At 30.7% G+C, this 14,255-nt stretch overlaps 1 protein-coding gene across 1 annotated transcript; it reads right to left on the bottom strand.

Moving 5' to 3' along the window:
- Positions 1-8,579: 8,579 nt before the first annotated feature.
- On the bottom strand, positions 8,580-14,225 carry LOC145759182 (uncharacterized). The gene is made up of 9 exons (XM_082572947.1): positions 14,147-14,225; positions 13,138-13,365; positions 12,295-12,567; positions 10,936-11,158; positions 10,477-10,754; positions 10,114-10,257; positions 9,874-9,977; positions 9,027-9,148; positions 8,580-8,945 (listed from the first exon to the last, which is right to left on the bottom strand). The coding sequence occupies exons 1-9, from the start codon at positions 14,217-14,219 to the stop codon at positions 8,867-8,869; spliced, it is 1,524 nt and encodes a 507-aa protein (XP_082429073.1). The 5' UTR covers positions 14,220-14,225; the 3' UTR covers positions 8,580-8,866.
- Positions 14,226-14,255: the final 30 nt, after the last annotated feature.

Below are 14,255 nucleotides of genomic sequence, written 5' to 3'. Positions count from 1 at the left end.
AATTCTGATTCTCGTGGTAATCATATTATCTGTTAATTCTTATCCATGTGTAGTCTAGCGCCTGATTGGATAATTTGCACAATGTAAACCCAATTTAGTGGTCTGCAGCCATAGAAAATAATCCATACAGTAATATTTAAATGCCTCAAATTGATTTGCAATTTTATTGCTAATTGTTTGAACAATGTTAATTTTAAGAGTTCTTACTAACACCACATTTATTCAAACGATTGCTTCCTGCTTCGGAACAAAATTTATGACGAAGTATGAAGCACATTAAATATTATTTACAATGCAATTCATAGCTGTTATAGATATACAAAATGTTTCCGATTTGCGCAATCGAATAGACGGACAAAAGTGTTTGTACTAACTATCAATCACACGTACAAAGTTCAGTTAAAATGCTGAAGTCTATATACGCGGCAATTCAATTGATTAGATTGATTATATAAAAATGTCTGACTACAAAAATGAACATTAATCGAATTTTGAGATATTTTAATAACAACTATTTTATGATTGGACAGCCAAAGGAAGTTACTGTCCTAGTATTAACGTTTTGAACTTACGCATAACAACATAAACGTCAATAATACTGCATAGCTTCAATAGGATGTTAGGTTAATTGCATTAACACGCATCGCATTAACACTTACCTATTAGTTCTAATGAACACAAAAACCATGAATTCCCAACTGAGATACAAAACGGTCGAAGACGGAACTAACTAATACTTAACTTTGATTAGGGCTAAGCAAACGTTGCAAGAGTTTCGTTGCAACATATGTTGACCAAACCTCTTCAACCACTTTACATGTTCGCTAACATACTCAGCAAAAACATCACGTATACGATTTCATATGGAAAACATAACATCTAACTTATTTTTTAACAATACTGCGATAATTTCACCCTTTAATAAGTAAGTTACTAATATTTGAACTAATTAAAAAAATGCTACTTCAGCAACCTTTGGTCGGCAACGTATAGGAATGTTAATTAACTGTACTAGTAGAAGCTGGACCACATATGTGTTTATTTTGTAAAAATGAGACATATACGTCACCTAATTCTACATTAAATAGACCTTGTATTTTTACTTATTTGTTAAAATAGAAAACAAATATTCTAACTGCGTCACCGGTTGGTTTCTGTCAATAACAGGTGTTTTATATTCTTAGCTACTTCCCCCAACTATAGGATAAAATCACACTTTTTTTTCTCTAATTTTAAAATCTTAATTGCAAAAAAATGAATTCAAAATTGCGGAAATTATAAGCGCATTCTCGTATGCATACTTGGCGAAGCTTATTAAAACAAAATTTAAAATACTGCAGCTTTCTATAATTACCATTTTCTTTTTAATGATTTTAATGCACATAGGCTGGGGAATTAACGCTTGAGTACATAAACTTTAAATGTTAAATTATTTAGAAATCCCATATGCTTTTTACTGAATTAAAATACAAGTAAATAAATTAAGATTCCTTGCAATTAATTTTGCAAAAACTTTTTTCTGCTTTGGCTAAAATTTATCTTTCTTAAATAATTGATTAACCACCGTATTTTGAACCCTCAGGTATGTTGAAATATTCAGCAATACGGTGTGAACATTAACACATGCAGAAATGTGTGCAAACACAATTCACCTACGGAGTTTATATTTACTTTAGATTGCTTACTGTACTAATTAGTATCAATACTTGATTGGGTTTGCTCAATATTCAATAATCTCGTTTTTACTATGGTAACCAGAGTTGAAAAGTTTCGCTATGAATCATAAAATTTAAATTCTATTTCAACTTGAAACTACAGCTTTCTCCAACATACAACTAGTTCAATATTTCCTTTTTGTCCTTTCTCTTATATTTCATATTTCGCACCAGAGCCAAAATTATATAACCGTAATGAAATAAATTTGACAAAATTTCGGTCTCAAGTTTCATAAAGTTTAACTAGAAACATTCTATCTAGTCCCAAGGTGGATTAATACCTACGTCATCCTAACACTTAAATAAATATCTACGTAACCGTGACGTAAGAGGCAGTAGTTTTACTGATTTTGATCCAATTTGAGTTTTGTTAAAAATAGCTGATGCGCTTTATCGGGTTTTCGCATAAATATTTAAAACGGGATATTAAAAGAAATAGGCAAAAATCTAACGCAAATAATTCTATTCTACCTAAGCCAAAACTTGCCTAAAATCTACAAAAAAAACATGTTTACGTAAAAAAAAAGAATCACAAACTATTGGTTCGGTAATGAGTTATTTACAAAAATTACCAACCTCATGGATTCCATATTTACAGACACGACTATCTACTTGACATGATATATACGTGACAGTGCGCAATCTGCACTTCATTATAACTCTTATCATACTCATACCCACACAGTATTTAGAATCTATTTCCCAGAACATGTTACGTTCCTATATGTAACAGGGTATAGAGTGAAGTTCATTATATAACAACAGGACAATAACTTGAGCTCAAAATATTTTGCAATTTTTTTGTTTTTGAGAATTCTTTTAAAGTTTTTTCTAGTCAACATTTACAAAAATTTTAACATTTTGTTCAAAGAAATAAAATTATTAATAACCCGGAAAGTTCACGAATTTTGAACTACGATAAACCGTAAATGCACTTAAATTTATACTCTTGCAAAGATCCGAAAAAATGACTTTTAAACAAAAATGTTTTCTAAAATTCGCGGCAACCTTTCGATCTGATCCGTAAATAAATAAATAACAAGATTTTAAGATGTTGATCAAGCGAAAAAAAGTACAGAAAACAGAAAGTATTATGATATGTGATGTGGACAGCCTAAAATCACAATTGGGTCATATTGCATCCCCAATATTATTCTTAGAAACCCAAAAATGCTGTTAGGGTCGCCACCAAACCAACAAATCTATGCAATTAAAGTAAATATAACCCAACGCAATGCAACGTTTACTCATACCCAAACCACGTACGCAAAATATGAATTTATTAATTAGCAAACTTTCTCCCTTGAAATCGCAATCATTTTGATAAAATTTTTTGATAAATTAATTTTTACGGTACCCGTGACACGATTTTAATTTTATCATTGATTTCAAAACAATGTACACAGATGGCATCTAGGATTCCTAACATCAGAGAACGTTATGTGTACGTGCACGAATTTTATTAAAAAGTAATAAAGGTTGTTTTTTATTTACAAAAATAAGTAACTTGTAAGAGTCAACACCATTGTCGGCTAATCCCCGTACAATCCTAAAACACAACAATCTAGATATTTCACTTAAACTTTTCAATTATAAATTATTGATTTGATATCAACCTTCCATAACCTTATTCTCACAAAATTATATTAACGAACGGACACGTCGTTTTGCATAGATCAAAAGGCATTTTCTATTTTTGATATCCCCGTCTAGCCTTCTGATTTGTCGTTTAGACAAGATATTTCCATTACCTAATTCCCTATGTGCTTAGGTAGGTCTTATAGCTTGCTGTCGCATTATTGCAGCTAAATACACACTTCAATAATTCAAACTATAATCAATCCATACATTGGTGTGTTCTATAGAAATCTGAACTTTTTGTATTTGATTATAATTGCCTAAAATTTTGTAGCGCCATTTTTAAGCGATTTAAAATGTTTGGATATTTCAGCTAGGTTAATTAAAAAGTACGCGGAATTTCAACTTACAAAGTCCAATCATAGCCGTAAGGCCTTTTTAAATACATTACATAATCTTAACGATTAAATACAGGCCTAAACTAAGACACCCGCCCTACAAGACCAACTATGTGGTTTGATATTTAATGTTAGATACAAACAAGTGATAGCATTAAATTATGTTAACATTTTATCGATAACAACAAATCATGTCTACTTTCTAAGAACGCAACTCACCATTAACCACAGTTTTAGATGGGAAAAAACCTTTAGTCAATTTAACTAGATTATTGTCTTACAACATTGCTTCCTCAACGAAAATAAAGTGTAACATCCTGTGATTTATCTTGTCTTATGACTACAAAGACAATCTATTCAAAGATTTTTTGTGCTCACAATTTAACAGAATCTTACTTAAACTGTCCTTTGAAGCATTTTCATGTAAGCCGATTAGTTACATATTTTATCATAACAAAAATATAGAATTATTAATCTCAATAAAAGCTACAAAATACATATAAAAATTATAGCCCTTGGAAACTATTTATTAAACGTTATGTATAACAATTTTTAATCAAATCTCAAAATCTCTAGTATTTAATATAATTCAAAGCTTTGGGAGCGAGATTTTTTTTAAGTTCAACGTACCATACCGACTATTGATAAATGTGGCTACCGATTTTTGTTATTCTTATTCGCTCAACAAGTTGTTGCGTCTTTAACAAAAGGCACTCGACATCAAGAGCATTTTATGGCGAGCATAAAGGATTGACTAAAACCGGATGGTTTACGCATAAACTTAATACACAAAAAAATTTTCAAAGTATAACAATTACAGCTTTAAAATTTCTAGTAAATTTTAGTGAAATAAATGCTATAACTGTTTAAATTTATGTTATACTTAATTGAGTTTTTATTTCGAGCCACTATTAAGTATTTTAGTTTGTTTTCTTTTAACTATAACCAGTCAATGAAAGTAATTTGTTTATGTATTTTGTCTTGGTGAACCATTACACTGAAGTGCATGACATCACCTTTTAGTTGTGTGTTTATTTTTTACTAAACATTTCCGAGAGCTATCCATCAAAATAATTTTTTTTTCTCCTCATTTACAAGCATATAGGCGCCGTTACCGAATATTTTAAATTAGTTTTTGATTTTTTAAAGCAGGAAAAAAATTTTGAAACTTACAAAAATGTAAAGGGGGTTGCTAGCAGGTTATATTTATTTTAACTTTAATTTTTGCTAGTGTAAGCAATCAGGCTATTATCCAATTACGGTAATTTGCAGCTGAAAATCAATCTATTGACTTAAGCAAAAGTCGAAAATTTTACATCCGATGACGTCACTAATTTGTCAACATTAAGTTAAAAATAAAAGTGGTTCCGTGATTTGTCAAGTCTGTTAGCGATCAATTACGTTATAGTTATAAATATTAACACGTCCCACAAACATGTTTAAGTAATTATGTCAGACCTCCAAAATAACAGCATTTTTAGCTGACCTTTAAACTACTCAAGTGATGTTATCAGTCTCGGCTCAAACTTGCACTAACTTTTATATCAATGGATTCTATTATAAATCCTCTACGTAAATACAATAAAACCACGACGCACGGTAAGCTTATACAGGCTTACGATATCACGTAAAATTGCCCACTTTTAAGCAGATAATAATGTTTAAATTTAAGCTGTAACATTCCTGAATTTAGTCGTCCATTACCGGGTAATCACGTTCTGTACTCTAGCAAAATGGAAAATTATATTCCTAAACTTCTAATTGGATTGAACTTGAAAATTTCCGTATGAATAAATACGCGGAAACTTAACACGGGGTTTATTAAATTAGGGTTTTTTAGTACACGTTATTAAGATTTATTAGACTATAACTCTAACCAGAATATAATTTAAAACACAAATTTACGATCCCGATTTTCGAGAAACCGTAAAATTATAATTCGCTCCTGCTTATTTAATAACTCGCTCCCGACAAATGTCTTAATATTTATACATCAATAATTAATGTCACTTTATGTAGAAGAAATTATTAACCGCTAAAGTCAAACAACAAGTCAAATTTTTCTATAGAAATACGTAATCTGGAAATAGTAGTAAATCCTGACTACACCAAATTAAAAAACAACAACCGCAAGCCAGTATTCTAGCAGAATCTTACCCTAAATAGAAAAACAAATTGGATATTGATTTCTGCCTAAATTAAACAAACTTTTAAGACATAAGGGACTGTGTTACTATTTTTAATTAATCCAAATAATAGTTAAAGTGTAGCATGTAAAACTTAACTGATTAGGTTAATTATTATGATCTGAAAGTTAATCAAAAAAACAAGTCAAGGCGTTATGTTGACACAGTTATATATCCTGATAGTCACGCATATGCTTTTACAAGTGGTATTACTTGTAATTATGTTTATCCACTTGAAATATTAACAGGCTCACTGAGCTTTTTTAATTAACAAAGTTTACATTTTAAACAACTAACTGCAGTCATGCTTAAACACAAATATTTTAAATAAAACGACTTATAACAAAACCCACGCTTATTGGAAATTTTGAACTAATAAATGTAAGCAATTATTTTTTTTTTAATTTTATGTCATAAACGGGTTAAAAGTACAAAAATTTATTAAAATTTGTAATTTATAAAATTGATTAATTAGATAGTTAAAAACAACTAATTATAAATATTCTCCAAATTCGTTGTCGTTCACGGTAACTTAAGTAGTTAAAAATAGAATTAAAAGTAGGAAATTTCAATTAAGTTTAAATTTACACCACTATTTAAAATCCAAACTACAAAAATGTCAAAAATAACCTATTTAGCTGTTAGGGGTTTCACAAATTCAAGGAACAAACAGTTTCCCGTTTTGAATTTCGAGCTAACGCAATATGGTATTGCTCTGAAGCTAAATTAACCTAACCTATATGACCTATTTTCTCAGGCTAATTATAGGCTATGATGACCACTAACATTATACTAAATGAGGAGTTAGAACAAATTTTCGAAAACATATTTACTCGTTTTGACTAAGGCGTAAATTAGTAGGTTTTAATCTCAGCTTTATGTCTTTAATACGGTCGATTGCTTACGCACAGTAGCCTGCCTCGCGCCAATACTAATATAAACAAATGCCCAAACACAAAGAGAATATATTTCAACACAACCTAAAAAAATTCGAAATGAAAGATTTTTTTTTTAAATCCAGACTATTATTTATTACAATATTAGCAGTAAAATTGATTTTATGTAATACCAAATCTGCTATCCGAGAGCTCAATTAAGTCTTCTGTAACAATCAATATCCTAACAGAAACATTCAAAAATTATCAATTTTATATTCAATCATCTTACCAAACACAATCTCACATTTCTCCTTTAAACAACTGTGAAGTAACTAGTAGCATTTCTTCTCTAACTGAAACATACTTTTGTGTTTTACATCTACCCATGCCCTTTAAGGATTTCTGTTTATTCACAAGAGAATATTACAAGATGACCTAAATATGAAAGCATAAGTAAACGGGAACTTTATTTGTATATTGATAGACTTTAGTTATCCACGAGGTATAATACATAATCCATCTTAACATAACGTAATTTATAAAAAAGTTTACACTCTTGTAGTGTTAAATAGTAAACAAACCACCAACGCAACTAACTTTTGGTGAACTGTATACCAATATATCAAAACAACTTATCGCAGTTATGTGAAAATACCCATAATACAGACTACAATACACACATATAACTTAACATAATTAACCACGTACCCTTGCTTTTACAATTTGCAATGAGGCGTAACTTTTCCATACGCCTACGTTATAGTCAAAATGGTTATATGCGAAACCCAATTAATAACGTACTTCGGGGTATACAATAGACAGAAAACGGATGTGATTATAGCTTACTTTATTTTAACCGAAAACTTCCAATCTATATCTGAGAACTGATTCATAAAAATTCTGTACTTAAGTTTGACATTTTAACTTTAAAATGCTGCAAATTAGGCTTAACAACCACAGACATACAAGCATTCGTAACAACCACACAACCCTACTGTATACTGTATGCAGACGAGAAAAATCCTTACAAAAATGTAGCGATCAATTACTTATTAGTTTCCAGCAAATCCATACTACACGCAACGTAGTTTTGGGTCACGTGACCAGCCTTAGAACTAAGGGAAGCCTTAACAAGTGTATCGCATTTCGCGCTTTGTTTACATAAGCGAAGAAAATTGCCTGAGTTTAAACTACTGGTTGACTTGATGATTTGTTTCGCATACTAAGGCCTACCAGGAAATAAAGAGTTGCCAATTCAAGCGGAATTTCGTAATATGAAGCCACTGATCTTTGCATTCTCATAAATAAGTTCTTAATTTTGTGCGGAACAGTATTGTTAATATATAGAGCATATTGGTATTTGTAATTAAAAATCCAATGCAGATAAGCTTATTAATAATGTTTGCATTGTCTAAGTCGATTTCGCAATTGGTTTACGTTTGCAAAATTATTTGCAAATCTTTCATTTATTTGGTTAATTCAGCACAAATGTCTCAGCATTCACTTACAATACATTGTACTTAAATTCACTTGCAAATATATATTGTCAGTTAAGGATAAAATGTCAAACAATAAATGTTAAACCACACCGTGGTAAATTTTCTCGTTTTTAATAAAATTATATTATTGACAAAATGTTGTATGATGAATGCCATTTTCTTTGCCTTTACAAATCGGTCAAATATCTAGAGAGTGATCTAGCTGAAAGACATTACACCCAGAGACAACAAAAATGAACTAAAGTACAGATAAACGTCGCTTTTACCGACTATAGACACAAAAAAACTTTGTTGAAGAATACAATGAACATCATACACATAACAATATATATAAACACTTGTTTTATAATAAAAGAAATATTGAATTAAAATTTTAATTACATTGCACGTGGTAGTTTACAGCGCTTATAATAAAACTAAGTTGATTTATTGTTGTGAAAAGCAGCATATAAAGCATTACAACAAATTTAAGTATGTTTAAAGCTTTTTAAGCAAATTTCTTTTTCGTTTTCAAGTTTTGAAAAGTCTATGAACCATTTCGATACCTTGTAACATATTTCGCGTGCTCGGCAGCAGCATCTTGTGACCAATATTTTGAACTCTTTAGTAAAATTATAATACACTAGGGCATGTCGTTTTTACAAGAGTATCGTCCGAATAATGACGGCCTCTAGCCGATAAAACACTTGCACTAAAAAAAGAATTTAGTTTATATTTAAAATCAAATTAAATTTAAATGGGTGAGTTTCATATAAAATATTTCTGACGTTACCTGAACGAAATACAGCCGTAAGGTGGGGCTAGAAATTTAATTTTCACCTTCATCATTTTTTTCATGATATTCGTGTTCGTAACGACAGCGCCATCACATTTCACATCGTGTTTCTTGATAGACTGCACAAAATAATAAAGTTAATATAATAAAACCATTAGTGTGGTATGCCGGTCAGGACATTGTATTAAAGGAAAAAAAGTTTTGGGCTAAAGTTTCACCATGTCACACTTCTCACACTTGAACCCTGCGTTTGCGGATAGTGCAAGCACTACTTACTTAAACACACATTTTACAATAATTTATAACCCTATTAACTTAAAGTAATATAGAAAAATGTTTCATCTTGGACTTAAATAAGAATCATCTCAGGAAATGTATTGGACAATACCCAACATGATAATGAAATCATTAACATTTCTAGGTAAATGTTAAAATCAAGTCCAAAAAATGATGTAATGACAATAACCTTTCAAAAAGCCACCCAATAAATTGGGAAATTCCAATTGGCATTTTCAAAGTGCCTAGAACATTAGAATTTCGATCCAAGTATGCCACATTTTACTTCAAAAACACTTTGCCTTTGACAGTTATAACCACATTTTAAGACAAGAAAAGTCATTCAAAATAAAGCAATTAAGGAAATAATAAAGCGAGCCTTGAACATCGATTTGAAACAGTTTTTTTTTACAAGCCCTTGACACGCTTTCTCTTAGGCTTGTATGGTGCGGTGTGAAAAGGTCACAAGGTTACAACTGCCATGGGAAATCAACACCGCGTATTAAACTTGATTCATAATCCAATAAACAAGCACTCGAGCTATAAATATTCTGTTGGTTCGTTTTACCTTTGTGCCCATTAGTCTCGGTAAGCCGCATGCTTCTCTCTCGTTCGCTATCTTTAGAATATAAGATCGAAATCTCTTCAGTTTCATATTTGTTTCTATCTCAACTGAATTAAAAAGAACATTGTTTATTTGGAAGAAACATTTTGCTGTACTTTACAAAACAATACTTTAACAAATTGCAAAATCTAAATACATAATTTTTTGTTACATTTTTTTAATCGATACTTTGTATTAGCTTACCAAATAATATTCGCTTTGCTTTTTTCTTCTTGTTTTTTCTTCTGTAAACTTCAGTTACTTTTAGAGCATAGATTGGTGTTATTGGTAGCACAGGCAATCTGTTTGGCTCGTAAATTCCTTTGTACGTAAACGCATCCGAACACACTGTAATAAAAATTTCTTTTTAGAATAAGAATTAGTTATCTACATTGTCAACATAAAGTAAAGTCGTTAGAAAAAAAAGGACTAAACATTACGTAAAATGTTTTTAATTACCAATAGGTAACAAGCAAAAATTTTCCCAATAGCTAAAGAATAAAGGATAATTTGATCAAATCAATCACAAGTAATCTATATTAAAATAAACGTAAGTAATAAACTGACCACTTTTAATACTTTCCGTTCTTTTTTCCGCACATTTTATTTTCAGACTTGGCTCCAAAACCCACAGCGGTTTTTTCCCAAGTTTTGCTATCCTCCAAGTGTCTTCAATCTCCTCCGGAACAACCGCAGCATCCGCTACTCCGATCCAACCTCTAGGACTCGTTGTATCTGATCCCACGATCCAGCCTCCAGTGGAGTTCGGACGACTTAAAGAGAATCGATGAAGATAAATGTCGGATCGAACAGGAGAGTTGTTGTAGGAGTATGTGGATGCAGTTCTATAAAGAAAAACTTTATTTATAAAATAAACCGCACGGAATTTTTTATGGCATTTTAAACACAAGCCTAAATTTCTGAATTTAAGTTAATATACTTGTTGGTGATATATTCATGAAATTAAAACTATTTTTTATTGAATAAAATGACGAAATAATCATTATGTTTAGTGAATCATCTTACCCGTATTTGATAAGTTTATAAACATGATTCATATTCGGCTGCATCTTGTATGTACCCATATATTTAATCCGATAATATGATTTCGATACACAGTGATCAAATTTAACAAGTGAGCAGTTACTAATAAACCGAGAATCCACAAGACTACGTGGCGAAGGGATTGGTTGATATTCTATAATGTCTGTTGAAGGCAAAGCGCTTTTGGAACGGTATACTGAGCGACCTATACAAATACACAAGAAGAGCATTGTTAAAATATGTTTAATAATATTTAAAGTAGCAAAGTTCAATATTTACATTTTCTTGTCAACAAAAGGTAAATATTTTAATATTTTGTTTAAAAATGTTAAGTTGCCGAGAAAAATTCAAAGAACATTTGTCGCTTTGACGCACTTAAGCTGTGTAATAGAACAGCTGTTAAAGCAAGTTGGGTAAACATATTATTTTGTTCAGAAAATGTCAAGAAACAAAAAATAAAGGCAATCAACTTTACGGCCATTAGATCAGTTTGATCATTGATGAGACTTTCATATCCGGTTTGAATGAGATTTTACGACAAAGGCAAACACGAAGTCTTTGACAAAAGTTTGGTTATTTTACTTATATCCAGACTGGTTTAATTCTTATATTTTGCCTATCAATAGTTTGTGAAATTTTGGGTTGATAGTTATATAGCAACATTGCATCTTTTTACTTCGTGAAATATTTTAAGTTGGCGTGACTAATTCTAAATCAACCAAACCTATGATGTGGTTTTTCAATTTGAACTACGGGCTTACGTGAATATATCAGATTTACGTTAACTTGTGCCCATATAAAGATATACACAAACAAACGTATGCATCTAAAAGTTCAGTTTTGACAGATATTTTGAAATTGAGTCGACATAACTTCTAAAACAGGTGTGTGTACTAGGCTTGTACCTTACCTACCGCATTGGTCTAGACCGGTAACTTGTAACGGGGTAAATAAAGTTGTTTGTTTTTCTTATCATTGATTTGATGGAATAATTCATGTACATATATTAAAAGACTTGACAGCCTGACATTTCAATGAACGTTACCGCGTTTTGGTTCAGTAAGATTACAGACATTTTTTATTAAAAATGATCAAGTATTTTGTTGTGTGTAGCCTATAATGCTTACCGTAAACAGATTATTAATAAAAGTAAAATAAGTGTGTATACGTAAGATAATCAATTACCATCTAAACCAATATTAATCGTTATCTTCCATCAATAATCTTATTTTTAATAAAAGGGCAAATATAATCACTTCAAAAATGTGCAAGTATAACGCTCATATCAGATAGAACTTTATTAGTTTAAGATAACCAAACCTTGACTGATTCAAAACTTACGTTCCTGTCTGCAAACACCACGCTTAGTCATTGCGATTGAAGTTTTTCCTACACAAGCATGATACCGAAGATGACACTCTGATTCATACGTCACACCATCGGTTCCACATACTGCGGTTCTTCTTAGAGCACCACGGTTGTTAAGGTGCTCCTGTGTGCCCGCGTAGTATATCCTTCGTTCTAATACAGGACGGCAACGAACGCAAACACATTCCCCGCGGATGCAGTCTCCGCCGTGGATGCATTCCCATTTTGACTTGCAAGTTTGTACTCCTTAATTCAAAACAAGTAACAGATATTAGGTCAAGGTTATATGTAGTGTGTTGGGATATGAAAGTATATAAGTTTAATCTTGAGCGAATCATGAGCCTTGTCTATGAGATAGCTTGAATTCTTTTATATATTGAAGTTATATGTTTGTGGTTTGTTGAAATATGTTTACAGAAATTTGATATTTAACATGCCATGGTAAATTCACAAGTAAAAAGTTAATTCATAAGTATAGGAAGTCAAACATGTGTCCTGATTTAATTTACTACCAATTATCATACAAACTACGTGAACACATTAACCCGCTACATTGTATAAAATGTTTCGCCAACAAAATTAGCATTTACCATCGATGTTTTGAACCAAAACAGAATATATAGTGTGTAAGCTATAATTTAACAATTCGTATCTGTTTAATATCAAATAACAAAAGAACTATCATCTCAATTTACAAAAATAATGTTTATTGATTTTATTTTCGCTATTTAACTTTTAAAACCATTTCTTTTAAACCCAGCTTATTTAGCCTGAATTATTTATATTTTAAAGCCCGTCAACTTAATGATTTCTTACCACATTTTCCTAAACTCGTCACTTCGACCCATTTTTGGGTTTTACAAATATGTAGTCGTAGTTCACATGCGTTACTGTACGTAAAGCCATCACTTCCACAAAGTGGCATGTGTATTAGGCCATCATTACAAGGTAGGTTTGGGCAAACACATGATAAATGCCCGGACTTATCAGGTTTACAAGTTGCTCCGTAATCGCAGGAAAATTCACTGCAAGTATCTCTTCGACCTAACAAAAAGAAATTACTGTAAAATTATGATTTTAAATGAAATAAATCTATAAAAAATCACAAATATAAAGTCAAATAGGATGTAATTATGACGTAAATGCTGTAAATAAGTTAAATATGATATAAATGCTTTGGTTTTGACAATAAACCATTTGACGAAAATTTAATAGAAAAATTAGTTTTAAAATTTGATTGAGTACCAAAAACCACAAAAAAAATTAAGACGAAATATTAAAGGCTTTAGACGCTATAAAATATTACAACGGATCTTATACAAGACAAATTGCAATTATTAAAATATTAAGATATGCATCCTGGATATACACTTATAATTACAAGATTATGATGACGTAAATATAAGTGGTATAATTAAAAAAACATTTAAAATTCAAGATTATTCTGCGTCATAACTCAGATGGTATTTTAATCACCATAGCGACACCCACAAATCGATATAATCTTGGCTCATAACGTAATGTCTACAATCCACCACTTAAATAATTGTAAAAAATATTTACCTTAAACAAACGTAAACCACGTTCAAATAAAAAAATTAGAAAAACTTTTATAAAATTCAGAACAAAAGCGGCTAAAAGGGAAGGCGCCTGAGATATTGAAGCAAGAATTTAGATCGACGGGGTTGCAAACTTTAACGCCATTAAGAATTAATGTTTGTTGATTTTGTTACTTGACTCGTTTGTTGAGAACACTTAACCCTTTTTAACCTTCAAATCTCGACCCGTATAATTAACTTTAAATATAAATAAAAAAATCAAATACCTTTGGCGAAATGACTTGATAATATTCCAACAAATAAGAAATACAAAACGATGCAATTATTGCAGATAAACATTATAAAAAAACCTAAAAATAAAATTTTATTTACAAA

Source organism: Corella eumyota, chromosome 7, assembly GCF_963082875.1.
Source record: "Corella eumyota chromosome 7, kaCorEumy4.1, whole genome shotgun sequence".
In the NCBI taxonomy this organism is placed as follows: Eukaryota; Metazoa; Chordata; class Ascidiacea; order Phlebobranchia; family Corellidae; genus Corella; species Corella eumyota.
This window is presented reverse-complemented; position numbering and strand designations above follow the sequence as displayed.